We start from the raw sequence: 27,776 nt of genomic DNA, 5'->3' as shown, positions 1-27,776 counted from the left end.
CAATACTGATATTTGTCAATATCGTCTTACATTTGACAATATTGCGTATTCTATAATTTATTCTATTATGTTTAAAATAATTTTTAATTACTGTTTAATTGTAATCCAAATTTTCTGCTGTTTATGTTTACATTTTCATAGCAGTTTGGTCAGATAAGGTTAAATGTGCAATATAGATAAATCATTCCTTGAAATGCGATATTTTAGCTCAGATTTAAAAGATTCATCACATCTAAGCGTCATCGCCTCACAGCCAATCACAGCGGCTTCTGTGGTCCATTTTTTTCCCCTTTGTCTGTCAAATTGAGCCAATCAGAGCGCGCGGAGCACTTTGACATTAAAGTTGTTGTAAGGAGCGCGTGTGTGCGCGCGAGAAGAAATACAGTCCGTGGCACGAGACAGACGTGAGGCGGCGGAGGACGAACAGCAAGTCTTATCGGATATTCTGGCTTTAATCCGGTATTTTACTGGCTTCATTTCCACCCGTTCAGAGCTTTAACCGTGAAAGGAAGCAGATCTCTTTTAAAGGATTTTCACTGTGGGGTTTTTTGGGGGGTAGATTAGCGTTTAGAGTCTGTAACGTCTCCTCTTCTTTTCCACGTCACATATTTAAGAGCTCTCCGTATGAATAGTTTTCTCGTTCCTCTGTCTCCGCGGACTTCGGTTTTTGCTGCTGGAGGAGCATTTTTACCGATTCGAGATGACGGAAATCAGCGAAAAAGAAAGCGAACCTCAGAACCGGGACCTAAACCGGCAGGGCACCACCGTCTCCGGTCAACCGGAATCAAAGGTAACAACACACCTGTTCAACAAAAGCCAACTGTAAAACAGAAAAACCAACGATTAATTATTTAAACTAGTGTCTAGATTTTTTAAAAAAAGAATAATGTTTGTTTTTTGTGAGTAGGTTTTTATGCTTGGTAACAAGGTGAGGTCTATCTTTAAATTCAAATAAAGGTAATTTTAGAAATGAGTGACTGAGCGTTTTCTGCCTTACGAAGCTAATTCTGTAGTGGCTCCAGGTCTTGCATAACAACTCTAAGCCTCTGTAATTCTCCCACCTTGCCTGACCTCAAAGTTAGAGAGCAGATATTACACAAAGGTGTGCATGTTTCCGCTGACATGTGTGCTGAAAAAAATAAACACCTATTCAACGAAAGCTTTCATTTTCTTGTAGATCACAAATTAAAAACAAAACTTATTCCTGACTGATGCACAAGAGAACTGCTTTTAGATTATATGGTTCTGATGCTATACAGTAATAGCATTTGTTTACTCAAACTTTTGGCATATATTTAACATTTTGCAGTCAAAATTTGAAACACAACTTCCAAATTTGATGGATGAAGGAGGAAAAATACATGTTTAAAAAAATCACAATTATTGTGACACTTTGTAGAACTTATTTTTACATCTGACAAGGTTGTGGCATAGTTTGTGGGAGATTGTTGCACATTTATCATACCCTCCATTCATCTTAAGTGGTTTTCTATTGTATTTATTGCTGGGGCGACTACAAAAAAAATGTTTTTTTATGCCTGGTGAACCATTTTGGATCATTATACTACTCAGTAATTAACCATTTTCAGTTTGCTGTCAGTTTACTGTTTTTTTATTGTGTATTTCACGCTCTCTATCTAAAAAGTTTCCTAGCGAAACAGACCCACATCATCACCGATCTCCCACCATACCTAACACTGGGTATGAAATGCTTTCTCAAATACTCACTCTTTGTTTTGTTTTATTTCTTAACATGATCTTATTACTCTGAATAAATATACACAAATTATTGGCTGGATTTAATAACTGCATTCATTATTGTGTGATTATGTTACTGTCAGATTCTTCCTTCTGTACTTTTAAATGAATTAAATATATTATTTTATATCCTAACAATGTTACGAACAATCGAGATTCTGGTGATGCTCTTCGTTCACTAATATAGTATAACTATAGTTATACTGAGATTATATTACACACAGATGCTTAGCAAATGGGTAACTTTTAACTTTGCTCAATTTATTTAGGGGTATCAGAGTTAAGGGGGTTCAATACAAATGCATGACATGATGTATAATGAGTCCACTGCGCTGAACCCATTGAAAACCTCCTGGTTATTCCACCAAGTATTGATTTCTGAACTCTTCCTGAGTTAAAACATTAGTATTGCTGCTTCTAAATGAATATGAACTTGTTTTCTTTGCATTATTTGAGCTCTGAAAGCACTGCATATTTTTCCTTATTTTGACCAAATAAATACAAAATATTTGCTTGGAATTTCGGACGCATGTTGTCAGTAGTTTATAGAATAAAAGAACAAAGCTAATTTTACTGAAACAAATACCAATAAAAAGTAAAATCAGAGAAACTGATCATTTTGCAGTTAATTTTTTCCAGAGCTAGCTAGTTAATTAGCTAGCTAGCTAGATAGACAACATTTGTGATTTTAATTTGACAAATTGTAAAAAAGTAAATACTGTAGCTACTTCCTACTTATTGGTAATCCACAAGTTAAGATTTAATATTAATCTTATAGCAGTTTAAGGCTTTATACCGCTTATTATCTTAATTATCTTGATATAAATCTTAAACTTGTTCCTCCTCATTTTTTGACCGTCTTATTAATTTTTCTTTCATTTTTCCACTTTCAGTTGAGCTCTAACAAGCAGCCTTAATTGCCAGAGGTTATTAGTTGCTGATAGATTTTGTTGGTCGTCTCCACGGGGGCCCAGATTAAGCCCAGCAGAGCAGATTTCTTGTTGTTGTCTCTGTTTGTCTACAGATACGATAATGAATGGTGAGCAGCGAGGTGGCGCTTGAATTTATGAGCCAATCATCTAGCAGATGTTTGCAGTGTCCTGCTAGGGGCTCGGTCATAATTCACCCAAGTGGTTGTCAAGACAAAATGGATCTCCAAGCTACATCGACCATGTAGTTTAGATGTTTGTCAAGCCCCTGCTGGCAGCCCATTCCCTTAAACATCCTGTAGAGGAATGAAGAGGAGTTTACTAAACATATGTCACAAGAGGTTCTTTTACATCTTTTTTTATTTCTTTTGATACCCCTACTATTTTTTCTTCGTTTTAATAATTTCCCAACAACCTCAACCTTCTGATATCCTTCTTTTGCATCCATCTGTTTCAGCCCGTCAGCAGCAGCTCTCCTTCATGTCTCCCTTCGATCCCTCTCTGTTCTCCCTTGGAGTATTTATTACAGTGCTAAGTGGGCCCACCAGCTTTCTAGAGCGCTTCTAATAGAGGCAGTGACACAGAGTGAATAGTTATTCCACCCCCTCCACCTACAGGCAAGGTGACGACTCCAAAAATATTATTATTCCTCTATAATCACTTGGAGCACATGTCATTCAAATACCTTGCACTCAGGATTGGATTAATATTTGAGAAGATGAGCAGAAATGCAATCTCTCACTTTATTTCTTTCTTCAAGAATCTCTAAAATAGCTCTAGGGAATATGAACTTAAAGCTTTATCGCAATATTTAGTGGTAAAAAAGTGACAATTACTTTTTCTTTAGGTAATTTTATGGTTGTGACTGCATGGCAGAGCACAAAATATGCTGCTCTTAAAAATATTCCTGTTTATAATAATCTTCTTTACGACAAAGAAGTGTGATTTGTATCACAGAACTGCTCACAGTAGCTGCGTTTAATCATAGTTTCAAATTTATTAGTATTTATCTTAACCCTTTATGACCTAAGTTTCAAATCTCCACATGAATATTTGAGCTTATTTAAATTGTACCAACTTCTATAGATGGTAAATTGCGAAAATAACTTGCTAGATATTGAAATTTCCAGTTGTTGTGGATAACTGGGCAAATATATTTATGGGCAAATAAATACTGTTTTTTTATTTAAATAAATTACTGTTTATAATAAATAATTACAGTTACTCACATAACATTTAAAGAGCTGCGTACGATTAAAATAAGCAAAAATATTCATGATGCCTGGGTCATAAAGGGTTAAAAAGTTCCTTCAGTCATCCTATGACATTATTCTACATTATCAGCACTCACAATTAAGATTTAAACTATGACATACTTTGCTAACCCTGTCATTTCTCTCTTAGTACTTCTCCTGGGCTAACAGACTTACAGAGGGTATAACTCTCCTCTGTATGTTCTCCAAGCACCACCTTCCAAAAACAATAGGCTATTCTTTCAGGAAGGGGATGTATAGCTGCAAGGCGAAGAGGTCCTCTTAGATAAATGGCATGTTTGATGCTTTTACACATCTGTTTTTATTCAGAACAATCAAATAACCATGAATTTGGGAATTGTCTAATAGTCAGCAGACTGTAGCTTCTTATTTGCCTCATCATCTCAACGGTTTCTGCAATTCCTGGATTGTCACATGTATCCTCTGTTGTTTCAGTGAGGATGAAATGATTATTGCACGCTACATAAAGTTTAATAAAGTCGTTGAAGTGGCTCAGTCTGCTGATAATGTAAGGTGGAGATATGCAGCAGTCTCCAGGGCCTCTACACAGTTCAATGGAACCATAGAATGGTTTGAGAAAACATATACAGCTATAAATTCAAAGAACTATTTTATTTGTGGGGACTTTAATATTGATCTGCTAAATGTCAACAATCACAAATTGACTGAAAAGTTTATTAATACCACATGTAGTCTGAGTCTGTTCCCTCAAATTACGAGACCTAGCAGAATCACAGCTAATAGAGCTACATTAATAGATAACATATTTACAAATTTAATTGACAACACCATAAGTGGATTGTTAGTTCATGACATCAGTGATCATTTACCTGTTTTTGTTGTTTGTGATATCTGCCACAGGAAAGTAATGACTAAAAATAATCCAATTAATAAAAGATTAAGGACGGAAAAAACTATAAATGCATTTAAAGATGATTTATCTAAACAAACTTGGGAGTCAGTACTAAAAGAAAATGACGTGGATAAAGCATATGATAATCTTCTGAATATTTTCAAATTATTATATGACAAAAATTGTCCGATTGTTGAGTTTCCTTCTGTAAATAAATATTCTGATCATCCATGGATCACAAAGGGATTGCAAAATGCCTGTAAAAAAAAGACTAAGCTATATAGAGACTTTATAAGGCATAGATCAACTGTGGCAGAAAATAAATATAAGAAATACAAGAACAAACTGACTGTTGTTTTAAGAAAAGCAAAACAAGATTACTATAGTAAACAGTTGGACAGAAATAAAAATAATATTAAAGGTATTTGGAATATTTTAAACAATGTTATTAGAAAAAATATTAAACATGTCAGTTATCCACAAAACTTCACAAACAATGAAGATAAACATTTAAATAATATGGAAGAGATAGTTCACAATTTTAACAAATACTTTGTGAGTGTGGGCCCAAAGTTGGCTGAGGAAATACTGCAGCCCACAGGACATGGAATACCAAATGACGCATTAGTGAGAAATCCAGATTCCATGTTTCTTACAGCAGTGGAGGAAAACGAAATCATAGATATAGTAAATAAATGTGAAAATAAAAGGTCAACTGATTATGACGGCATCGACATGATAATAATTAAGAAGGTGATTGTGGAAATTATTAAACCGCTAACATATATCTGTAATCTGTCATTTCAAACAGGAATATTTCCCAAAAAAATGAAAATTGCAAAAGTAATCCCACTATATAAATCGGGGAATAGACATGACTTCACAAATTATAGGCCTGTTTCATTACTTCCACAATTTTCTAAAATTGTGGAAAAAATATTTGTTGTCAGACTAGAAAGTTTTCTAAGTAAACATCATCTACTGACTGAAAGTCAGTATGGATTTAGGTCACAAAGATCCACAGCAATGGCAGTTTTGCATTTAATGGAAGAGGTGACCAGTGCTTTAGATAAAAAGAAACATGCTGTTGGGGTATTTATTGATTTGAAAAAAGCATTTGACACAATTGATCATGATATACTACTCAGAAAACTTGAGTGTTATGGTCTAAGAGGAGTAGTGTTGCACTGGATGAAAAATTATCTCAGCAATAGGCAACAATTTGTGCAGTTGGGTAATTTCCAATCCTCATGCTTGGATATTGTTTGTGGTGTCCCTCAGGGCTCGGTATTGGGGCCAAAATTGTTTATTTTGTATATAAATGACATATGTAAGGTATCTAAGAGATTTAACTTTGTACTATTTGCTGATGACTCAACCATCTTTGGCACGGGTGAAGATTTACGAAAGATGTTGCTTGAAATGAATCAAGACTTATGTAAACTGAAGGAGTGGTTTAATATTAACAAATTGTCACTAAATTTAGATAAAACAAAGTTTATGTTGTTCAGTAAGTATAAAGAGAAGAGTGACTTAATAATACAAATTGATAATATGACTGTGGAGAGAGTGACTGAAATTAGGTTTTTGGGAGTACTGATTCAAAACAATATCTGTTGGAAACCTCATATAAGATATGTCCAATCTAAATTGGTAAGAAGTATTGCAGTTCTTGCTAATGCTAGAAAATATTTAAACTCCTCTGCCCTATACATTCTGTACTGCTCACTTATTTTACCTTACCTAAGTTATTGTGTGGAAATTTGGGGCAACACTTACAGAACGTTACTACAACCATTATGCACATTACAAAAAAGAGCCATTCGCTTAGTTCATAAGGTTGATTTTTACTGTCATACCCACAATCTATTTATAGATTCTTATTTATTGAAATTCACTGATTTAGTGGAGTTTCACACTGCACAGATCATGTTTAAAGTTAGAAATAAAATATTGCCAGAAATGATTCAACAATTATTTTCCGATAGAGTGGGGGGATATGACTATAGAGAAAATCTTAACTTCAGAACTTTGAAGGCTCGTACAACAATGAAAACATTGTGCATTTCTGGGGTTGGTGTGAGGATCTGGAATAAACTCTCTAAAGAGCTGAAGCAAAGTCCAAGTATGAGACATTTTAAGAAAGGTCTCAAGGCAGCTATTATTCAAAGCTATAAGGAAGAACAAGGGGGATAATCCTGGTTGGGAACTAAAACTTTAGGTATGATGTCATCAAGTAGGTGGCATGTCGGCGCAGGTGTGGGTAAATATATAAAGGTATGAAAATAGCAGTGTATTTTGTCTATAAGCAGATGGGTGTGTATATGGGTGTATGTACGTATATATGTTTGTATATGTAAATATATATATATATATGTGTACAGATGTGTATGTGTGTGTAGGCACTATTTTCATCTAGCTGAGGAAATTTTATTACACTTATTATTTCCTCTGTCAGAAAGGATATCGGACACTGAAAATACTGTGATAAATTACAGCTGGAAAAGGGGTATGATTACATAAGTTATACTTCATCATACTCCTTTTCAGACTCATAATCACCGATGTGATGTGTTTTCTTTTTTTTTTCTTTTGTTGTTTTTTCTTTTTTTTTTAAAGAAATATATTATGTACTTTGTGTCGTTTACACTGTCGGTGAAAGGTTTGTCTGAAATAAACTAAACTAAACTAAACTAAACTGATATTTGGCCAACACAGAGACATTTAAATGAGACTGCAATGATGAAAACTGTTTCTTTCCAGCTCTTCCTCTCACCTTCATTTCACATTTACCTCCTTATCAGTTTTGTATTACTTTTATGCCCCACACATAGATTATGTAACACTTTTCTCTTTCCATTTCTGCAGTCCAATGACCTTTTCCACCTGTCCTTGACTTCCTCATCCCTTTTCTTTCCTCTGCTGCACTATCACTGTTAATTTTCTATTATGATCTTTTCACTCCCTGGCCCTTAGATAATGCTTGATTGTAAAGATAAAGGCTATTTAGAGATGCTCTGAATAATAATACAAGATAAAACAAGCTCCAGCTGACTACATTAAACTAAATTCATCATTTTGTAATTTTCTGCTATGATTCCAGGTTATTTGCAGCTCATTAAACCAGCCTTGCGTGTGTATTTTCCCAGCAGTGTAACATGCAGATTTTCTTCATTTGCATTGTGTAACAGCACTGGCATTTATTTAGCTGCATTCTTCCTGCAGAATAAAATCTCAGCTTCTTTCAGAGTGTTTCTTACACATGCCAGCACCAATCTGCAAACTTAATGAGTGCTGATGACATTTCTGGACAAAACAGATTCAGCCTACTTGTGTTTGTTTATTTCATGTCTCTGTTTGCAGATGGATGCATCACTCAGTCATATAATTTTTGATTGACTTGGATATGTTCAGAATTTCCATGCCAAAATGATTGGGCAAAAATTAGTCTAAAGGCTGAAAGCACCAGCAAGAAATTACATAAAACGGAGAATATCATCACTGCTTCAATTCTGAAATACATTAAACTAGAGCTATTTATTCTGACACCCCTAAATAAAATAAAATTAACCCTTTTATGCATAGCGGTCACTGCAGTGGACAGCTATCTAAAAGCAACTTTCTTGTGTTTCTGGTGGATTTTTCTGTTATAAATGCATAGAGACCACTAAAGTGGACACTAGTGCATCATACAATACACTGCCAACTACTGGCCATCCAGGCCTACTGGCCTTAAAGTCAACCAAATAATAATGTATTAGAGTTTGAATTCAAAAAAGGGATAAATTAGCCAATCTTAGTGAAAATATTTTATGCTTCTGCATGTAGTTTCTTCACAGAGAAAGAAGAACCAAACAAAATTTTTACCAAGTAAAAGTTTCAGCCAGAACAGAATTTTTTAAAGAAACCGTTGGAACCTTTCAGATAGCGTAACCTGTGGCGGGATTACGGTACTGACAAAAATTTGGCTGCATCGCCGGGTGATACATTCGGTCCAGAAGAGTTAAAAACCGGTTGCAGATACCGTACTATGGTATTCATAAACCAAAACTTGAAAACCAGGGGAGGAAATGACGCTCCCCATCTAATTCCCAGTAAATTCAACAAGCATTTATCAGTGCAAGCCATTTTACTTTAGATTTTTGTTGTTTAAAATATTGGTGGGCGTTTAATGTGAAAGTAGGTGCCCAGTTTGAAGGGCTATGCAGGGTTTAAACTCTCTGGACGCTGAACGCTTTGACTGTTCCTTCAAAGATAAAACATCAAAAATAAAATGACAAATCTAAACAATTGAGAACTCAAAGCAGTAAAACAGAAAATAAAAGTTAAGTAAGATAAAGTCTCAGTTGACTTGAAGGTCAGTGAGCAAAATAAGTTTTTAGAGTTTTGTTTGATAATTACTGTTTTACTAATTTACCACTTAATGCACAAAGTAATTGGATGATAATTTGATCATCTGCGCCTTGATGATTTTCTGGCTCAATGTTCCCCCTTTTTATTTCCCCAGAAGGTGAAACAACTTTACTATTACACCAAAATGGCAGCTGCTGAATTCTTTCATCCTTCTCTTCTTGTTACATTCACACCTCTGTGTGTGGCTTTAAAAGGCCTGCCTGTTGTTTTTTTGGTGATTTGCATTTTAGCAGACTCCAGCAGCCCACAAGCTGCCTGCCAAAGTGTGCAGAGAAAGAGGCTTTCATTTCCAAATCCGGCAGTTAAAAGGGCTTAACTGCAGAAGGGGCTCTTAGAAACCGCTGACAATCACAATGGCTCATTCATTTGCATATAATGGTGACGAATCCGTGCATACAGCAACCTGGTTGCCTTCAATCACATTCATGGCCTGCTGTATTTTCTTATTTTACCCAAACACAGGCTGAGACTTCAAAATTCCTCACAGGGGAATTTTGAATCTTCATATTTTCAGGGATTTTGTTGTGACTGTAGTCCCTCGCAGAATTATTCATAACCCTTCAGGTTTTCCCCATTTCATGTTGAAATTACAAAATTTAATGGGATCATAGGGGTTATTATGGAAGAAGATTAGGGCCAATAATATAAAAAGTGCTCTATTTTGTCTGAATTCTGACTTTAATCTTCACAATTTCGACTTTTGTCTTCGGAATTTTTACCTTTTTCTTCAGGATTTTGACTTTTTTTTTTATTGACTCTTATAAATCTTGACTTTTTTCTCTGGAATTTTGACTTTTTTTCTCTAGAATTTTGATTTTAATCTTCAAAATTTTGACTTTTTTCTCTAGAATTTTGATTTTAGTCTTCAGAATTTTGACTTTTTTCTCTACAATTTTGATTTTAATCTTCAGAATTTTGACTTTTTTCTCTAGAATTTTGATTTTAATCTTCAGAATTTTGACTTTTTTCTTCAGGATTCTTGACTTTTGAGATCAAAAGTCAGAATTTAAAAGTCAGAATTCTGTTTTGTCTATTTTATGTGGCAAATAGTATTGAAAAACTTAAAAGTTATTAATATAAAAATCAATATTTATAAAAAAAATTACATTTTGAACTTGTTCAATAAATGTTTTAGTGTATGTTAGTTAGCCTCAGTGCTAGAAGAATTACTTACATTCCCTGAAAAAGATTGATTGAATTCATGTTTACCAAATGCGCGCCAGCTGGATGGATGCCCATCGAGGTCACCTTTAATTCAAAGCTCAGGTCATTGTGAGAAGACCGATACACTTACTCTGAATGTGTTACGATGATTTAAGACCTTAAGTTACAATAGATGTTACTTTGTACTTCACTCAGTATCAATTGTGTGCCATGTGAGAATCTGTGTGTGTTTTTTTCTCTTTTAATATGGAAATCAGTGGTGCCGTTTATAAATTGTCAGTAAATTGTTTTATTACACATTCTTTATTCTACAGTTTGCACTGTGATGAGCTAATAGCTGTCACTAGTTCAGCGAGGAGCGTGTCGGGTTCTGTGATCCATGAATAGATTTTAAAATGTTTGAGAGTATTTAATTATCAGTAAATATTATAGAGTTGTGAGTTGAGCTTTTGGTTTCTGCACTGTTTTTCAGGGAAGGTTGCAGACTAAAATAACAACCAATTAACCAGCAGCTTCTCCAACACAATGCTGCACATTTATTATAACTGTAACTATAAAGCTCTGGAGATAATAAAGATAGAGGAGTCTCTGCCGTGTGAACCCCTGCAGCATAGACAGCTGTTATTGTCTTATGTCTCATCTCTGTGCACGGTGATGATGATAAACTAAATTAGGATAGTATATGGTGCTTTTTTTAAGTTACAAACCTAAACTTTTAAAAGACTCAATCACATTTTTGTGGTCTGCATATAGACATCAAAATGATTAATAAGCCAAACAGAGGAATGAAAAAGATTAGTTTCTTGATGGAACAAATAATATTGTTTTCGCGTTGAAAACTCCAGAATAGCAAGCAAGAGCGATGAGAAATCAAAGTAGAGGACGAGCACAAAAACACGTTAGGCTGGAACAAGTAGATTTGTTGGAGAACTGAGTAAAATCAAGGTGTATAAATACAATGGAGTGTGATTGTTGGATGAAAGAGAGGTTTGTGATTACTGGTAGGAAACAGCTGAGAGGGGATCCAAAAACTCAGGCAACTGAGCAGCACAAAAATGCATAAAAATCAAGTTTTTACTGTCATACAGTTCGCCCAGACGGTGGATGTGTTTGGTGAATGTACAAAGAAACGAAACGTTTTACCCTTTGGGTTTTAAACATAGAAATAATCAGATGTTTTGACTAATACACAGCTCTGTAAAAAATGAAGAGCCCACTGCACTGAATCTCATTATAAACCTCATGGTTATTCCACCAAATATTGATTTCTGAGCTCTTCCTGAGTTGTTGTTTCTAAGTGAATATGAACTTGTTTTCTTTGCATTATTTGAGGTCTGAAAGCGCTGCATCTTTTTTGTTATTTTGACCATTTTTTATTTTCTGTAAGTAAATACCTCATTTTTGCTTGGAGTTTCAGATACATGTTGTCAGCAGTTCATAGAATAAAAGAACAATGTTAATTCTACTCAAACATATACCTATAAAAAGTAAAATCAGAGAATTGATCATTTTAAGTGATCTCAGAGCTGCATTTGATGCGTACTGAGGATTTTAACTATCTCTGTTACTGGTTTTCACATTTCTTGACTCTTTTGTATTTATGGTGTAAAGCACTTTGTTGCAGAAATGTGCTATACAAATAAACTTGATTTATTGATTTACTCACCTGAAAAGTAGGGTTTTATTTTAGATGAATGTGATGACTTGAAGTTTAAAGTCTGAACAGTTTGTGTCCAGGGTGTGTGAGGTCTGCAGACTACCCATTTCGAGACCTGAGACCTGAACAAACCCTGCTTTTTCTCTCAGCGGACCTAATTGTTCGTTGCAATCTGGTCTTGTCGTGTTTTGTGAGCCAAACTACAAGTTTTGTAGGGACATTTACCAAAAAATAGAGATAGAATTTACCGCTTAATTAGAACTTAGCTTGCAGGAAGACAACATTTTTCCTTCCAAACCAGACAGAAGATCAGCACAGTAAAGCAGCTTTCAGATCTAATAGAGAGGAACACTCATTACTGAATGGGGCTTCTGTTGAGCCAAGAAAAGCCATTAAAGAAAGCATAAATTCAGCTTTCTCTTGAAAGCATTTACAAGAGGAACCTAGTGGGTCTTTTCATCACTCAATCTAATTGGATTCTTTAAATCGGTAGCTTATAGAGGAGAAACCTGCTCAATATCGATTATTTTTTTTGTGAAGTGAGCGCAGATGGGCAATGTGGTGGATATAAAAGCTAAAAAGTGCAATAAACATGATAGGGAGGTTGTAATATTGTTAATATCTTGACATGTTTGTCTAAATTTCTTCACAGCCACCACATGAACCTGGAAATCATTACGATAATTTAATCTGTGTGGTTTAATGCGGTGACTACAGCCAGATAATGAGTTCATCGCAAACTGGAGAGCTGCTCTTCACTGTCAGAAACCCATTACGTCCTTGTCCTCATCCATCAGCCTCCCCCCTTAATGTGCGACTCCACTGCAGTTTTATTTCCATATATATTTCCAAATATATATAAATATACATTTATTTCCATCATTTCTGAATCTCTTAATTATTCAGCAAAATGGAGGCAAACGGCAGCAAAGACTAACAAAACATTTGCTGTGCATCATTGACTGCATACAGTGAACGTGTGGGGCGCTCAATAGCATTAATTCAACATGAATTTTAAGAAGTATTGACATAGGGTGGGTTCACAAAGAGGCTGTAAATCTGCAGTCTAAGGAAAAGTGGAGGAGAAAGATAAAAACAAAAAATCAGAAGTTATCTTGACTTTGAAGGAACAGTCAAAGCGTTCAGCGTCCAGAGAGTTTAAACCCTGCATAGCCCTTCAAACTGGGCACCTACTTTCACATTAAACGCCCGCCAATATTTTAAACAACAAAAATCTAAAGTAAAATGGCTTGCACTGATAAATGCTTGTTGAATTTACTGGGAATTAGATGGGGAGCGTCGTTTCCTCCCCTGGTTTTCAAGTTTTGGTTTATGAATACCATAGTACGGTATCTGCAACCGGTTTTTAACCCTTCTGGACCGAATGTATCACCCGGCGATGCAGCCAAATTTGCAGTACCGTAATCCCGCCACAGGTTACGCTATCTGAAAGGTTCCAACGGTTTCTTTAAAAAATTCTGTTTTGGCTGAAACTTTTACTTGGTAAAAATTTTGTTTGGTTCTTCTTTCTCTGTGGAGAAACTACATGCAGAAGTATAAAATATTTTCACTAAGATTGGCTAATTTATCCCTTTTTTGAATCCAAACTCTAATACATTATTATTTGGTTAACTTTAAGGCCATTTGCAAACAAAAATACAGAAATTGTATCATGGAATTTAGTCCTTTATGACCCAAGTTTCAAATCTCCGCCTGGATATTTTATTTGTTTATTTTAATTGTACGCAGTTCTTTAAATGTCCTGTGAGTAAATATATTTGCCCATTTATAAATAACAACTGGAACTTTCAATATCTAGAAAATTATTTCCACAGTTTACTGTCTATTAAAAGAGTGGCCATTAGATTAATTTAACTCCCTGCTACCACTGGGTGAAATTACCGTAATAACCCTATATTGGCTGGAAAGCGCAATGTCTCCCCTTTCAGAAACTGTTGGAATTCTTCAGATAGCGCAACGTCTGGCGGGATTATGGTACTGCAAATCTGGCTGGATCTGTTTAGGACTTAGAGGGTTAAAATTGGCAGAAAATATAACATATGAAGAAGTGAAAATTTGGGAAATGACAAACAAAATACTAGAAATCTTGAAATGCTGCTCAGCCTGGGCTCACATTCATGTGCCTTCTCTGATTCTGTGTGCTTGCTTTTTTTCTAGCATGTGTAGCTTTCAGATCATTGTTCTCTGAAACACTTTTAGATGTTTGCTCAATTTCATCCATTCTTTTTTGTACAAAGCAGTCTAAAAATATTCACTCTGTGTTCCAGCTGCAGCGGCTGAAGCGCTCCCTGTCCCTCAAATCAGTCATACGCAGCAAGAGCGTGGATAACTTCTTCCAACGGAGCAACGGCGAATCTCGGCCGGCCTCGGCCATCATCACAGCGCCGCCACCTCCATCATCTCCTCCTCCCTTCTCTGAATCCCCTCTGGGCTATGAGCGCTCTCCCTCTCTATCCCCATCAGTCAGCCCCAACCCTTCCTTGTCTTCACATTCCCCTTCCATCAGCCCTTCGCTGTCCCGGACCTTAAAGAGCCAGCTGAAGTCTCAGCCAATGCAACCGGTCAAAACTCACTGTTTCCAGGAGCATGTCTTCCGTAGGCCTACCAGCTGCCAGCGATGCAAACATATGATCCAAGGTAGGTCAATTAGCAACCTGCTTAGCAATTTATTATCGTATTGACTAAACCGGAAAGTGCTTTTCATCTGCTGTGTATTCAGGAAATTCCAAGCAAGGGCTGCGTTGTAAAGCCTGCAAACTGGCGGCTCATCTTTGGTGTTCCTCTGAACTATCTCAGCAGGCCTGTAACGGCAAGGTAAGAGACTCAGTGTTTCCTAAGAAGAAATTGACCAGTGGAGGTTTCTGATATGGGCTACCACCCAGGGCGGCATGAGCTCCTCTGGCCCCCCCATTGCTGTGATTTATAAACGGTTTTTCACGTGAAAAAGAGTCTGTTTCACTCTCCACTCTCGATAATGCACACTTGTGGGTTAATTTGCTCTTGTGCAAATTAACTCCTTGTGAAAAAAAAACATGGATAACAAAACTTACAGCTAACCTTTAGCACTTATTTGCTAAACACACTTTACAGCCATAAGTTAAAAAATTATCCATATGGGAGGAGTGTAGTCTCCTTTTGCACCTGATGGAGCCATGGTTTGACCTGCTGCAGATGCTAAAATAGCCAATGAAAACCCTCACCTGCTGGCTGTCTGCACATACTCACACCTAAGGAGAATTTAGAGAGACTAATTAAACTAACAGTCATGTTTCTGGACTGGAGTACCCAGAAAGAAGCCATAAATGCACAGGAAGAACATGCAAACTCCATGCAGAAAGATTTCAGACTGTCTCCAATCCAGGTCTTTCTTACTGCAGCGTAAAAGTTGCCATTGTGCAGCCATATGCCTAATATCTTGTAGATCAATATAAGTACCATTAAGGTTTTCATAAATATTATGCTTTTAGCTTAAGTGTGACAGATTTTCCTGTGCTCTGAAAGGAAGCTTATTAGCTCAAATATGCTTAATTGGCTATTTTGTACTGATTGCTTATGTGAAGTTCTCTGTGTTTCCGTTGCTCCTTTGCTTCACCCCGAACAAAAAAACAGTCACATAATTAATTAGATTTACTGTAATTGTTTCCAAAATGTACAGGGAATGTGGCTGTTCCTTGGAGGGAAGACACAAATTAAAAATGCTCTGTATCAGCAGAATTAAATGGCATCTGGATGCCTTAAGTGTCTCTGAGTCATTTGGCGCAGCCTTTTAGCCCTGGTAATATGCCCAGTCCCAAAATCCCTGGCTTGTAGAGAGAGAATAAAGCTCCTTCTTCACACCAGCAAAGACAAAAAGGTGGAGGTATAATTGGAACATGGATTGACTGGAAATGTAATAGCAGAGGACCATGTTTTTTCTCTTTTATATGCCATGCCTTATCAGAAGAAAAAAGGCTGAGTCTAGCAGTAGTAAAGTTCATCTGGTTACATTCCCTTATTTTGTCTGTCTTACGACCTTTCTGCTTCTTTACCCTCTTTCTCTCACTTGTCTGGATGCAACATTTCCTCTAAACTTTGCTGGAAAATCATTATCTCTCTGTACCAGCTGGTCTGCCTAATTCAGTGTGAAAGTTGTTGTGTTTGAGGTGAACACTGTCCCCCAAGGATGTGCATGCTCTCACCAATCCAGTGTCCATTTCGATCACTGCACACTCATCAAGGCATGAATTAGCCGTTTTGTGAAATTAGGAGTGTAAGCCCGCATTTATGCATGTAAATTAAAGTTTTTCAATGAAAATATTACAGCTGAGGGAAATAGCTTAAAAATAAAATCTGCGATTTATTTTAATACCAGATCTGAGAAACTGCAAATGACAGAAAATATTTTATAAAAGTGGCTTTTATTTCACTTTTATAAAATATAAAAGTGAGTTGCATGATGGAAAGGTATGGCCAGGTTACAATAATTTTTGTTTAATTACAAGAATATTTTCATAATTTTAGCAGAAATAAATGCCAAAAAAAAGGATTTCTAATGACTTTTATCTGTAAAACTTATATAAAAAATATACGTTTGCACAATGTTCATCATTCTTCATTAATTTTTTCTCAAAAATTTCTCCTAATATTTATTATTGTAATATAATGACTTTATTGTCATAATTAAAACAAATCTTAGCTTGGCCGTAATACTCTGTCACTGAGTTGGCCTGCATTCAAAGTCTAAATAAATATGGAAGACATACTATTTATTTATCTTTCCACAAGATTGTAGTCTTTAGGCGACCTGAACATCACTTCGAACTGTCAAAAAGAAAAATCCACATTTTCCAAAAATTAAATCTTCAAAAACCAAAACTTTGATTGATAAAATGGAGTTATCGCCCAGCCTGTTTATAATTTTGCGGAGAGTGCAATTAAGGCGATTGCTTTAGTGGTGCTTTATGTTTCAGATCTTGTTAAAATAGACAGCTAAACATATAAAATTAATAAACTAATTAATTGTTGTTATGCTATGGATCTTTAAAGATCCATAGCATAGCATCCAAAACCTTGAGGGAGCTACAACTAAGTTTGGCCATTGGGAGCAGCGCCTTGGAGAAATGGACCGGCTTAGCATGACTGACCTTGAGTTTAAAGGCCATTTAAAAAATAAGAATCCACAAACACGTTCACCTCTTTTAGATGCTTCAGCTTTTCATAATTCAGTTAGTCCAACAAAATGTGAAGAATTTGGCTTAACAGTAAGGTAATAAGGTAGGTAAGGTAATTTTATTTATATAGCTCATTTTCAGCAACAAGGCAGTTCAAAGTGTTTTACATGAATTAGAAGGAAATGCAAACAAAACAACAAACCAAAAGAAATACACAAAGGTAAGGGTAACAACAAAAATAAAGAACAAAAGTACTACACAATTTAAACTAATAGGAGTTTCTCTAGATCTAGAGTTTGTTCCCAATTAGCAATAAGAATACGTGTTGAAAAAATTATATACTAATATAATATACAAATTATAAACTAAACTACTAGGAGTTTCTCGGTCTCCATGTTTGATTCTTGTTCTGGGTTGCTATTAGTACAAAACTAAATATTAGTTCCCTATGTTTAATAAGAATAAGTAGTCAATAATTTATAAACTAATTGGGGTTTATCTTGATCTTGTGTTTGTTCTGCATTAGTGAGGTAAAAAACTAAATGTTGGTCCTCCACATTTGGTAAAACTAGTGAGGTAAAAAACTAAATGTTGAGATGTCTGAGATGACCTAGTCTGTGCAAAGTCTTAAATTCACCTGAAATTAAGGCCTCAAAATGTAAAATTCATTTTAAACAGTAAATTGGCTTCTAATAAGTTAATCACAAGTCTTAAATTTTATCTTGACAGGACTATTTAACTTAATATTTTCTGAGTAATTTTTTTCTCAGTGTGCTCTGTGACTCCATACATACAGTAATGGTCTTATAAGGTCTTGAAATGCATTAAAGTTGGTGAAACCTTAACAGAATCCCAGTTAAGTAATGTTTGAAATATATAGCATTTTTATAACAACTGAAGGCTATACAGTTACTTGATTGTGCAATAAAATACATAATACTGCCTCTTTAATGTGGTGGTTAGAGATTTATTTATTTATACATGGCTAGGCTAGGTTGATTAGCATTTTCCTCTTTGTAAATGATATTTCTTTTGAAAACATAATTTTTTGTATTTACTCTGGTTATCTGTTTGATGTAAAATTTTGTTTAATGTGAAACATGTAACTGTGGCAAAGCAAAACCAGAGGTAGATACTTTTTCACAGTGCATTATTTAGAACTTCACCACCCTTTGGTCATGTTCAGCTAATGTGCTGACCATACACTTTAAAATATCTCCATAATCTAGAGTCACTAATGACTCTAGAATCCTGAAATCTGTTTAGTAATCAATGTTAATTAAACGTTAAGATGTAAAATACTTTTAATGGGAAGCTGGGAATGCTGAGCACTGCACAAAAAATTACTTAGTGCAGGAAAGCTTTGCACACATACACACATCCCTCTTTTCTGTTGTACTTCACTGATGGGGCACATTTTAGCTGTTAACATATAAGAACAGAATATAAGAACAAATGGATAAATAAAGCTGACTAACTGACTTTTTGTTTGATTTCAAAAGGTCAAAAAGGGAAGAATCAGTGCCTAGAACCTTCTGATTCAGCTTGAGTACGTTCCACCTTCAGCCCGTCTGAAGGCTCAGATGGAGAAATGTCAACAGCAATTATTTGCTTTTCTCCTGTCGTAAAACAGAGGTGGAAGTAGTTGGGAGCAGGTGTGTGCTTTTTTACAAATGTCCTCAAATACAACACCGGTGCAATAATATGTAATGTACTGAGCTCATGGTGTTTTGTTAACATTGCAGGATGTAATGTGTTTTAACATTTTTTAAACAAAAGTATTAAGGTGCGCCGGCCACTGTAGGGCCACACAGGCACACCCACTAGAAGGAAACAAACACACCCTGTGTGTGTAACACTTAACACTATTATTCTATTGGCTGAGAGGTTGCCAGGCGACTGTGCTTTTTCGTTCCAAGCGCGAGCAGAGAGATTTGCAAGCGGAGATTTTATCCGAACAGAGACAAGTTTTGAGCGGGAGGAAAAAGGTTTGAGAAAGGACAGTGAATATTTGAAAGAGAGCAGAAGTTTTGAGTACAAGCATTAGAAGTTTTGAGAACAAAAGACATGAAGTCCTGCTTTCAGACTGAAAATGTGTGCTCTCGAATTATGGGAGAAAAATTCCCCCATACGTTGCTTTCTACGGTAATGTTGACACATTAAATATTGTAGTAATTTCTTACAGAACATCTCGTTATTGTGCCCTCTACTGCGCATGCGGGACACTTTCAGGTCGTTTGCAGTTCACACTGGAGATCACATACAGGTCGCATATATTTGGAAGTGTCACTTCGGACTGCAGTGTGAACGTAGCCTTAGTCATGCTGGATAATTCTTAGATTTAGACATTTGTTGGGGGTGTCTTGTGACTTGTGGTGTGTTCAAGTCCATTGTTTTCATCAAACGCTGGTAATATGAGGGTTAAGGCAGCAGGACGTTGGACTGTTGTTAGTGAAAGTGCTCTGAGTTTCAGCATTAAATCTTGAGGCATTTTGAATATACTAAGGTTTCGCGTTTCCCGTGCAGAACCCATTCTTGTCTTCTGTCTATTCTAAGTAACATGCTCTCTTCGCATCTCTTCTGGTCTTCTAATATTTCAGTCTGGAGCCTTTAAGAGAAACTTCAGCTCTCCTCTGCTAACCATTGATCCACTGAGTATAGTCAAGGAGGCTCCGGCTGCCCAGGGTGAGGGATGAAACCTCTGGATGATTTGTCACACCGACAAACAACTGCAGTGTCTCATCGTAATATTGTGTCTTTGTACAGAGACAGAAAATGTCATCGTTGACCCTGTGTATGAAGCACTGCGTTATGGGACGTCATTGGCTCAGATGAGTCGCTGCAGCTTTGGAAGTATCTCCGAATCCCCTTGTCATGAGGTATAAAATACACACTAGGTAGGCCATTTAAGTTAAAGTTTATGTTAAATGGAAACGTTATTTACTTTGCTTTCTTTATTATAGTCTGATACACTGCAAGGTAAACTAGAAAACCAACCAATCGCTGAAGAGGAAATTATTCCAGGAAGTAAGTTGTTTCTTTTGTATTCATCTGCTAATTTTATGGTATATGTTTTTTGGGGTTTTTTTTAGAAATGTAAGCACAAGTCATTTTTATTGTATCAGAGATGCATTATACTGCTTACGTTTCCAAGTCCAGCATTTTCCATGACAAAACACAAGGTCAAAAGCTTTCCAGCTTTGTTGGAATATGTTCTTCCTACTGGGGATTTACTAAATGTAAGGCTTCAGCTCAGTTTGCTTCTTCACCAATATGATAAAACGCTGTAAAGGTGGGTACAAATTGACATTCGTTTGTGGCAGATGGTTCCTTTTCATATCACAAAAACGTGGGAATAAAACGACCAAAAGTTGTAAAAGTAAAAAACAGTGCAGCAGCCTGAATAAAAAGCCAATATGCCTTTCTAAAAAGAGAAAACGTTGTCACTTTCAGTTATTTGTTTCTGATATATTTATATTGGCCTCTGTCTCTTTAAGAAGCTCCTACCCTTTCCAGCACTCATCACAACAACGTTTCGCCATGATGCTGTTTATAATTATTCGTAGAGCTTTGGACTGAGAAGTAGTTTGTATTATAAGTTCAGCAGACTTGCAGTTCCATCAGGTGTTTGCTAATTGCTGCTGCTGCTGCTAGTCTGGAGGAGCTGAGTGGTGGAGGAGCTTTGGGTAAATAGGTGGTACAGTGTATGTTCTGGCATTAAGGTACTTCGAATGGCTACCATGTGAGATTCAAGGATTTCTCAAACATAAAATACAAATGTTTTAACACACGTATCGGTGTTCTGGGTAGAAAAAACCTCGGGGAATCCCTTTAGATTTCCAGTTCACCTCCAAAACAGACATTTGAGATCTGGAGTCGTACACGTGTCTGGTAAAGAGATACAAACTAAATGTCAAAACGTTAACTACGAACTGCTACAATATCATTTACAGTGTAGACTTGAGGTTTTCTTTGTGTGTGTATCCAGTACTTTTCCCTTTTGCTCTTTAGTCCCAGGAGAAAAGATCATCTCTGTTTGTTCTGCCACCACTTTACAGTACCTGACCTTCACTTCTGCCTTGCTGTCTCGGTCACAAAGTGTCATCAGCTCTCTCTCTTTATCTCTCCTTTTCACTTTGCACTTTTACTCTTTCCACTGTCTATTTCTTTCATGTGACCTTTCATATTGTCTATCCGTCCCTTTCCTTTTTGTCTTTGTTTATGTGTCTGTCTCTCCAGTGCTCACCCCTCCTGAAAGCGAGAAGGCTGATTCAGAGGACAGGGTCAGCCTGAAGGTGTGTAGTCAGCATTCTCCTCTTCTTTCAGCTTATTTTTATTAGAACAAGCATTCTGCGAGTCCGTCTTCCTCTTTATTTCTTTCCTTTGGTTCTACACTTAAACAAATTTGACGTTTTGACTGTTTTTAATCTCACACATTTGTTGTCGCCAGACTCCGAAGCGAGTCGAAGTTCACTCCATTCACACGTACATCGCCCTCTACAAGTTTCTGCCTCAGGAGAAGAATGACCTGGAACTACAGTTAGTAAGATTTCTTTGTGTACTGTATGCGTGATTTTGCATGAATTAGAGTGGCCAGGTGAGAAAGGACATTCATACACCATCTGCCTGCTCAGCAGGACGATCGCAGGGGGCTCAGACTGGGAGGGAGGAACGTGCTGGGAGGCTGGGAAGGACAAACAGCTGCACTGAGTGCATGTCAGAAAATAGTTTTCATATCTTAGCAGGTACACCTAACTGCTGAGTGTGGTACAACACCTGCAACTAATCTAAACACTGCAAAAACTCAAAATCATACCAAGTATTTCTGGACTAGTTTCAAGTGCAGATCTCTTAGCACACTTGGAATAAGACAAACTAACTTACAAGTAACTTTTCACGCACTTGTTCTAAGTAAATAATTCCTTAATATTGATGAAAAAGTACTAGTTTCATTGGCAGATAAATTAATTTATAACAATTTACCGTCTATTTAAAGAGCTTCCACAGATTAATTTCACTCCTTGCTACGGCGGGAGTGAAATTACCATAATGACCCGATATTGTCTGGAAAGCGCAACGTCTCCCCTTTCAGAAACCGTTGGGATTTTTCAGATAGCACCATGTGTCGAGGAATTACGGTACTGCAAATTTGTCTGGATCATCGCCGACACGTTCATCCTAGAAGGATTAACTTCTAATAGACGGTAAATTGCAAAAATAACTTGCTAGTTATTGAAAGTTCCAGTGAGAAACTTCAATAAGTTTCTCACTTATTGAGAAACTTAAGTGTTTCTCAATAACACTTATTGAGTGTTATTCAATAACACTTTTTGAGTGTCATTGAGAAACACTCAATAAGTGTTATTGAGTGTCGCCCATATCTAAATATTGCCCAATATTTAGATATTCTTATGGATAAATGGGCAAATAGATTTACTCACAGGACATTTAAAGAACTTTGTAGAATTAAAATAAGCAGAAATATCCAGGCGGAGATTTGAACCTTAGGCCTCAGAGGGTTAGAAAACTAATTATTACTTAGTTTTTAGGTACCTGTATGGCTGCATCTACATGGCACATAATTCATATTATATATTATGTTTGTGTCTGCAGGCCTGGCGACCGAATTCAAGTCACGGACGACTCCAACGAAGACTGGTGGAAGGTGGGCGGCACTCCTTTGTAGTAATTTTTATCCCCTGAATATTTCAAAGGCTCTACTTTTTGCCCTTTCTGCTAAGAGCTTTCCCACTATAAATATCCAGATTGCCATTGAATGGATAGTACAGTAACCCATGTTTAATGCATCGCCCTGCCTTGGGAAGCTGAGGGTAAATTTGTTTAGAGACAATGAGAGCGAAGCGTAGCCTAGAAATCAAATTTTAAAATGTGCGTGGTTTAAATCATTTTCTAGATAAACTGGCACATTTTATGTTCATAATGTGAGCTATTATATTAAAATCAAAAATGACTAAGCACATGGACTTAAATTCAAATCAGTAACTCATTTTACAAATAAAAAACTGCTTTTAAAGTGAGAATAACTAGAAACTCTACAAAGAGAAATGTGTTTTTGTCTAATGATGGCAACACTAATTTAGAGACAGAAACAAAAAAATCTCTTTCAATTCGGGATACAGATGAGTTGCATGTTTATGCAGCGAGTCACATAATCAAAACTGAAATCTTTGGGAATCACAGCTTCGATAAATCTGTATTTCTGACCCATTCTCACACCGACACTCAAATCCTAATTGTTTTTGACACCTCTTCTGTGAACTCTGATTATTTATTTACTCTGATTTTTAATTGGATTGGAGTAGGTCTAAAACTAATCAAAAGTTTTCTTGGATGTGTTTGAGAACATTGTCTTTTGGGGGAAAACAAATCTACCTTGACTTCAAATTTTAGATTAATTATTAAGTAATTCTTCATCCTTTTATAACAACAAGTAAGCCAATACTTCAGGCTTATAAACAAGAAGCACCCCATGATGTTCTCACTGCTGTTTTTGGGATAATGTGCAGAACAATTTTTCTAGCAGGCATTGTGTTTTGGTCTCATCTGATTAGACTGCAGTGTATTCACCGGCATTTTAATATCTGTCCAAATTTTATCTGCAAACTTTAACCAAGCTTTGCTCTTCAGCAGTAGAGTCTAGCGCAGCAAATTTTCCCAGATGCCATTTACTTATTGTTTTTGTGGGGTTTCTTAAGCTTTCCTAAAGTTTTTCTTTGGTCTTGGACAGCTCTTGCGATTATTTTTTGACCCCGCTGTCAGAAATCTTGCGAGGAGCAACTCAGCGTAGTTTATTTATAATGAAATTGATGTTCTTTTGTGTTCCACTGAGTTTTGGCTGTAAGGTGCAGCATTCAGACGTTTAAAAATATATTTTTGTGCAACTATAAAGTTGAAGAAGTCTTGATAGAGCTCTCCATTTCTACCCATTATGACATGATTCCTGTGCAATAATTCGGTAATGAAAAACCATTTATTGGTCATTAAGTAGGACTAAATCAGCTGATTGACAGCTTTTTTTAACTCCCCCATTAGGAATAGATTTATTCAGAAAATGATGTTTAGTATTTAGTATTTTTTGCTTTCCTGTAACTTCTGAATAATCTCTCAGAACAAAGAGAAACTTATCTGTGTCGACCAGCAGGCCGAATGTTTGTGGATGTTGTGTTTACCAGGGGAAAAGCAGAGACAAGGTGGGATTTTTCCCAGCCAACTTTGTCCAGCGGGTCCGACCGGGTGAGCGGGTGTGGAAGGTCACCGCTGCTTTCCATGGCAATCGAGACAAAGGCCAGATGACTGTGAAAGAGAATCAGGTGCGCAACCAGGAGATGCACACATTTTTCCTATCTTCTGCATGCACACACTCGCTCTAGGCATTTTTATTTCTAAGTGGATGCAAATTAATGCAGAAAGTGTTAAAATTATAGAGGACAGCAGTCTGTAGCTTGCAGCATCTGGTCAGTTTCCGCCCAGGTCCTAAAAGTGTTTTCTCACCCCTGCTCCTGTTCTGTGCCCTCCTGTTTTTCCTCCCTCTGCCCTCTGCAGATCTGCATCGGGAAAAACGAGGAGATTGACGGCTTCCTTCGGCTGACTAGCGGGAAGAAGAGAGGCCTTGTCCCTGTGGTGTTTCTGCTGGAAATATGATGGCAGTATTTCAGATTTCTCCTTGATTTAGCAGAGGAGCTCCCAGGGATGGAGGAATACTCAGGAGTGTTTAGCCATCACCTCACTGACAACCATCCACCCTCCTCCACCCCTCCAAGCATCACTGCTGCATCTCGAGTGGAAAACAGCCTGCAGCTTTGGCTTTTTGGCTGAAGATTAAGACAACCAGGAGCTTCTTCAGAGCTACTTTGCTTGTAGCACAGCTTCACTTTGTGAAGCTTCTTATATTTTCACCAGAGGTATGTAGCAATTATTTTCAAGAGAATGAGTGTGAAGGTACTCCGGCTATCTCATTAGCCTCTACACTGGCCACTCACTCACAAAAAAAGGGTAAAGGACGTTTTTGTCATGATGTCAAGGCATGTTGAAGTTATTTGTGAAAAGAAAACTTTGGATAATACACTGGATGTGTATTGCAGTTGCTTGTGCAAACCTGTTTTTGGTTGAGTAGAGTGAAGATTAATAATTTTGGTCACAATGTCCAAGTTTAATGGTACATAACTCAGATTCTCAAACATAAAATGATCCAGGTATTACTGTGTACTAATGTCTTTTCTGCTCTATCTTGGTCCAATCAAAGTCACAACACACCCTTTCTCTCACACGCACTCAAGGGTTTTCCCTGCATCCCAAAACGCTTTTCGGTGATTACAGAATGGCACATTTGCACTCTTCACAGTTTCAATGTGACAAATACTTGCATGCACCTTGGGGAGCTCTTAGTTTGCCCTTCAAAGGTTCTCCCATCCACATGATATTTCAGAGGGTTTGTATTTTCACTTTCTACTATGTAGCTCAATGGACTATTAGGATTTGCGTCCTGTTGCTGCATCATAATCATAATTTGTCTTAGGCTACTTTCACACTGCAGCCCAAAGTGACTCAAATCCGGATTTTTATTGCCGTGGCTGTTCACACTTCCAAATATGTGCAACCTGTATGTGATCTCCAGCGTGAACTGTAAACAACCTGAAAGTGTCCCGCATGCGCAGTAGAGGGCGCAATAACGTCACACATAGAGAGCGTGCTCAGTGGTTGTGGAAGTAAACATGGATGCTAACGGTGGAGCATATCTTATGGTTTTGAAGTTGTTGTCCGACTGGAGCCAGGATATTAACAACTTAATCCTTATTGTCGTCCGCCATTGTTGTTTTTCTTCCCGCTTACGCGCATGGGGACATAGAATAGTGAGGTTTGTCGAGTATCAGTGACGTTCAAATCGGATGAATTCGACCTGGACGTTTGGTCACATCTGAATCGGATACGTGTCGGATGTCCAAGTGGCCTTGGTCGTATTCGAAAAGAATCCGACTTGTGTTGTTCAGACTGTCATGAAAAGATCAGCTACAGGTCGCATTACGGCAAAAACATCGGAAATGGGTCACTTCAGGCTGCAGTGTGAATGCAGCCTATGTGTAACGTCCTGTATTATTGTCATGTCATGCAATAGGAAAGAGCAAACAAACCAGAACGACTGATTAAAAGCCATATTCAGGTTTCTTGATGGAGAAAAAATATTAAATCCTGTCAGTCTTTTCCACAGAGAACTAATTTTCAAATCACCTTATTTATTTAATTTATTGATCCGTCATAAATTATAAGGCTTGGCTAAACTAAGGGTGTTTGTATATAGCCTTCTTAAAACAATGTATATATACATATTAGCTCCTGAAAGCATGCTAACACAAAGTTTTGCAGCTTTGCAGGAGCCGACTGAGGGCATTAATTTCTCTATTCTTACCTGCAGGAGATTCCTGTTTGTCTCATGTATCTGCAGCATGTAATGCATCTCTTTGCTCAATTACCATCTCGCCGTGTCAGCACAAATATTTCAAGATACTATGCACAACAGTTCTAGTCACTCACTTTGTTTTGTTCACAGCTTATTTCCAAAGCAGCTCAACGTGTCTTTGTCACTCAGTAGTTTTGCGAAGATTTAAAATTGGACTTTGAAATCAGCTGTCTTGTGTGTAAACTGTTCTATTTCAATAATCCTCACTGACTAGAACTAGGATTGGCTCAGGATAACGATTACCAGTTTAACCTAACTGCACGCCTACCAGGCTTAGCTCTCAGCATGATTGGTCATCATGTGATCCTCAAATAATGCTAATAAAGTTGAATGAACATTCAAGTTGTGTCTTTGGTCATTTAAAACAATGGTTCGTCTTTAGTGTTTGGTAAGGATAGAAAATGGGAATTAATGGCGTGTTTTTGAGGTTTTTCACAGTTAGTCACGTTATAACCAGAAGCAGTTCATTTGGTTGGTTTCTTACAAATTCATCAAATCAAAAATCAAATAAAATTTATTTGTATAGCACATTTCAGCAACAAGGCATTTCAAAAATACAAAGAACGCACAGTCAACAATTGAAACATTACATTTTGCTGTTACAAGGCAGATTGTTGATTATTTATAATTTATCTAATATAATTATATATTATATATGTAATTTATATATTTTATCATTTATAAATGTTTCAAAACCAACTCTAAGCAGGTGGGTTTTTAGTCTATGTTTAAAAGAATTCAGTGTTTCAGCTGTTTTGCAGTTTTCTGGAAGTTTGTTCCAGATTTGTGGTGCACAGAAGCAGAGTGCTGCTTCTCCATGTTTGGTTCTGGTTCTGGATGCAGAGCAGAACCAGAAGACCCGAGGGGTCTGGAAGGTTGCTATGACAACAGCAGATCATTAATGTATTGTGATGCAAAGCTGTTCAGTGACTTATAAACTAACCGTATTTTAAAGTCTATCCTCTGAGCTACTCCAACTTCCTGGTTTTAGTCAGAACTCCAACAGCAGCGTTCTGAATCAGCTGCAGCTGTTTTTTTTATTTTTAGGCAAACCTGAGAGGACATTGTTGCAGTAATCGATG

The 27,776-nt window shown here is 36.8% G+C and overlaps 1 protein-coding gene across 2 annotated transcripts; it reads left to right on the top strand.

Annotated features, from left to right (window-relative positions):
* Positions 1-360: 360 nt before the first annotated feature.
* On the top strand, positions 361-27,036 carry LOC114152341 (SH3 and cysteine-rich domain-containing protein 2-like). Of its 2 annotated transcripts, none has more exons than XR_003597108.1 (11): positions 361-790; positions 14,337-14,706; positions 14,789-14,883; positions 19,820-19,904; positions 19,986-20,098; positions 20,183-20,246; positions 21,459-21,514; positions 21,670-21,762; positions 22,833-22,884; positions 24,413-24,550; positions 24,783-27,036. XR_003597108.1 is itself a non-coding variant. In XM_028030204.1 (11 exons), the coding sequence occupies exons 1-11, from the start codon at positions 701-703 to the stop codon at positions 24,879-24,881; spliced, it is 1,251 nt and encodes a 416-aa protein (XP_027886005.1). In that variant the 5' UTR covers positions 363-700; the 3' UTR covers positions 24,882-27,036. The 2 variants fall into 2 exon arrangements, 1 of the variants encoding a protein (XP_027886005.1); XM_028030204.1 differs by having other exon boundaries at positions 363-790; positions 21,670-21,758.
* The last annotated feature ends 740 nt before the right edge of the window (positions 27,037-27,776 follow it).

Source organism: Xiphophorus couchianus, chromosome 10, assembly GCF_001444195.1.
Source record: "Xiphophorus couchianus chromosome 10, X_couchianus-1.0, whole genome shotgun sequence".
Classification (NCBI taxonomy): domain Eukaryota; kingdom Metazoa; phylum Chordata; class Actinopteri; order Cyprinodontiformes; family Poeciliidae; genus Xiphophorus; species Xiphophorus couchianus.
Note: the sequence above shows the minus strand (reverse complement) of the source record. Positions and strands in the feature narration are given on the sequence as shown.

Bases quoted from the DNA above. Each gene is read 5' to 3' on its own strand.
- LOC114152341 (XM_028030204.1), top strand. From the start codon at position 701: ATGACGGAAATCAGCGAAAAAGAAAGCGAACCTCAGAACCGGGACCTA. The intron at 14,707-14,788 runs GTAGGTCAATTA...CTGTGTATTCAG, and splicing joins ATGCAAACATATGATCCAAG to GAAATTCCAAGCAAGGGCTG. The intron at 21,759-22,832 runs GTTAGTAAGATT...TTGTGTCTGCAG, and splicing joins AAGAATGACCTGGAACTACA to GCCTGGCGACCGAATTCAAG.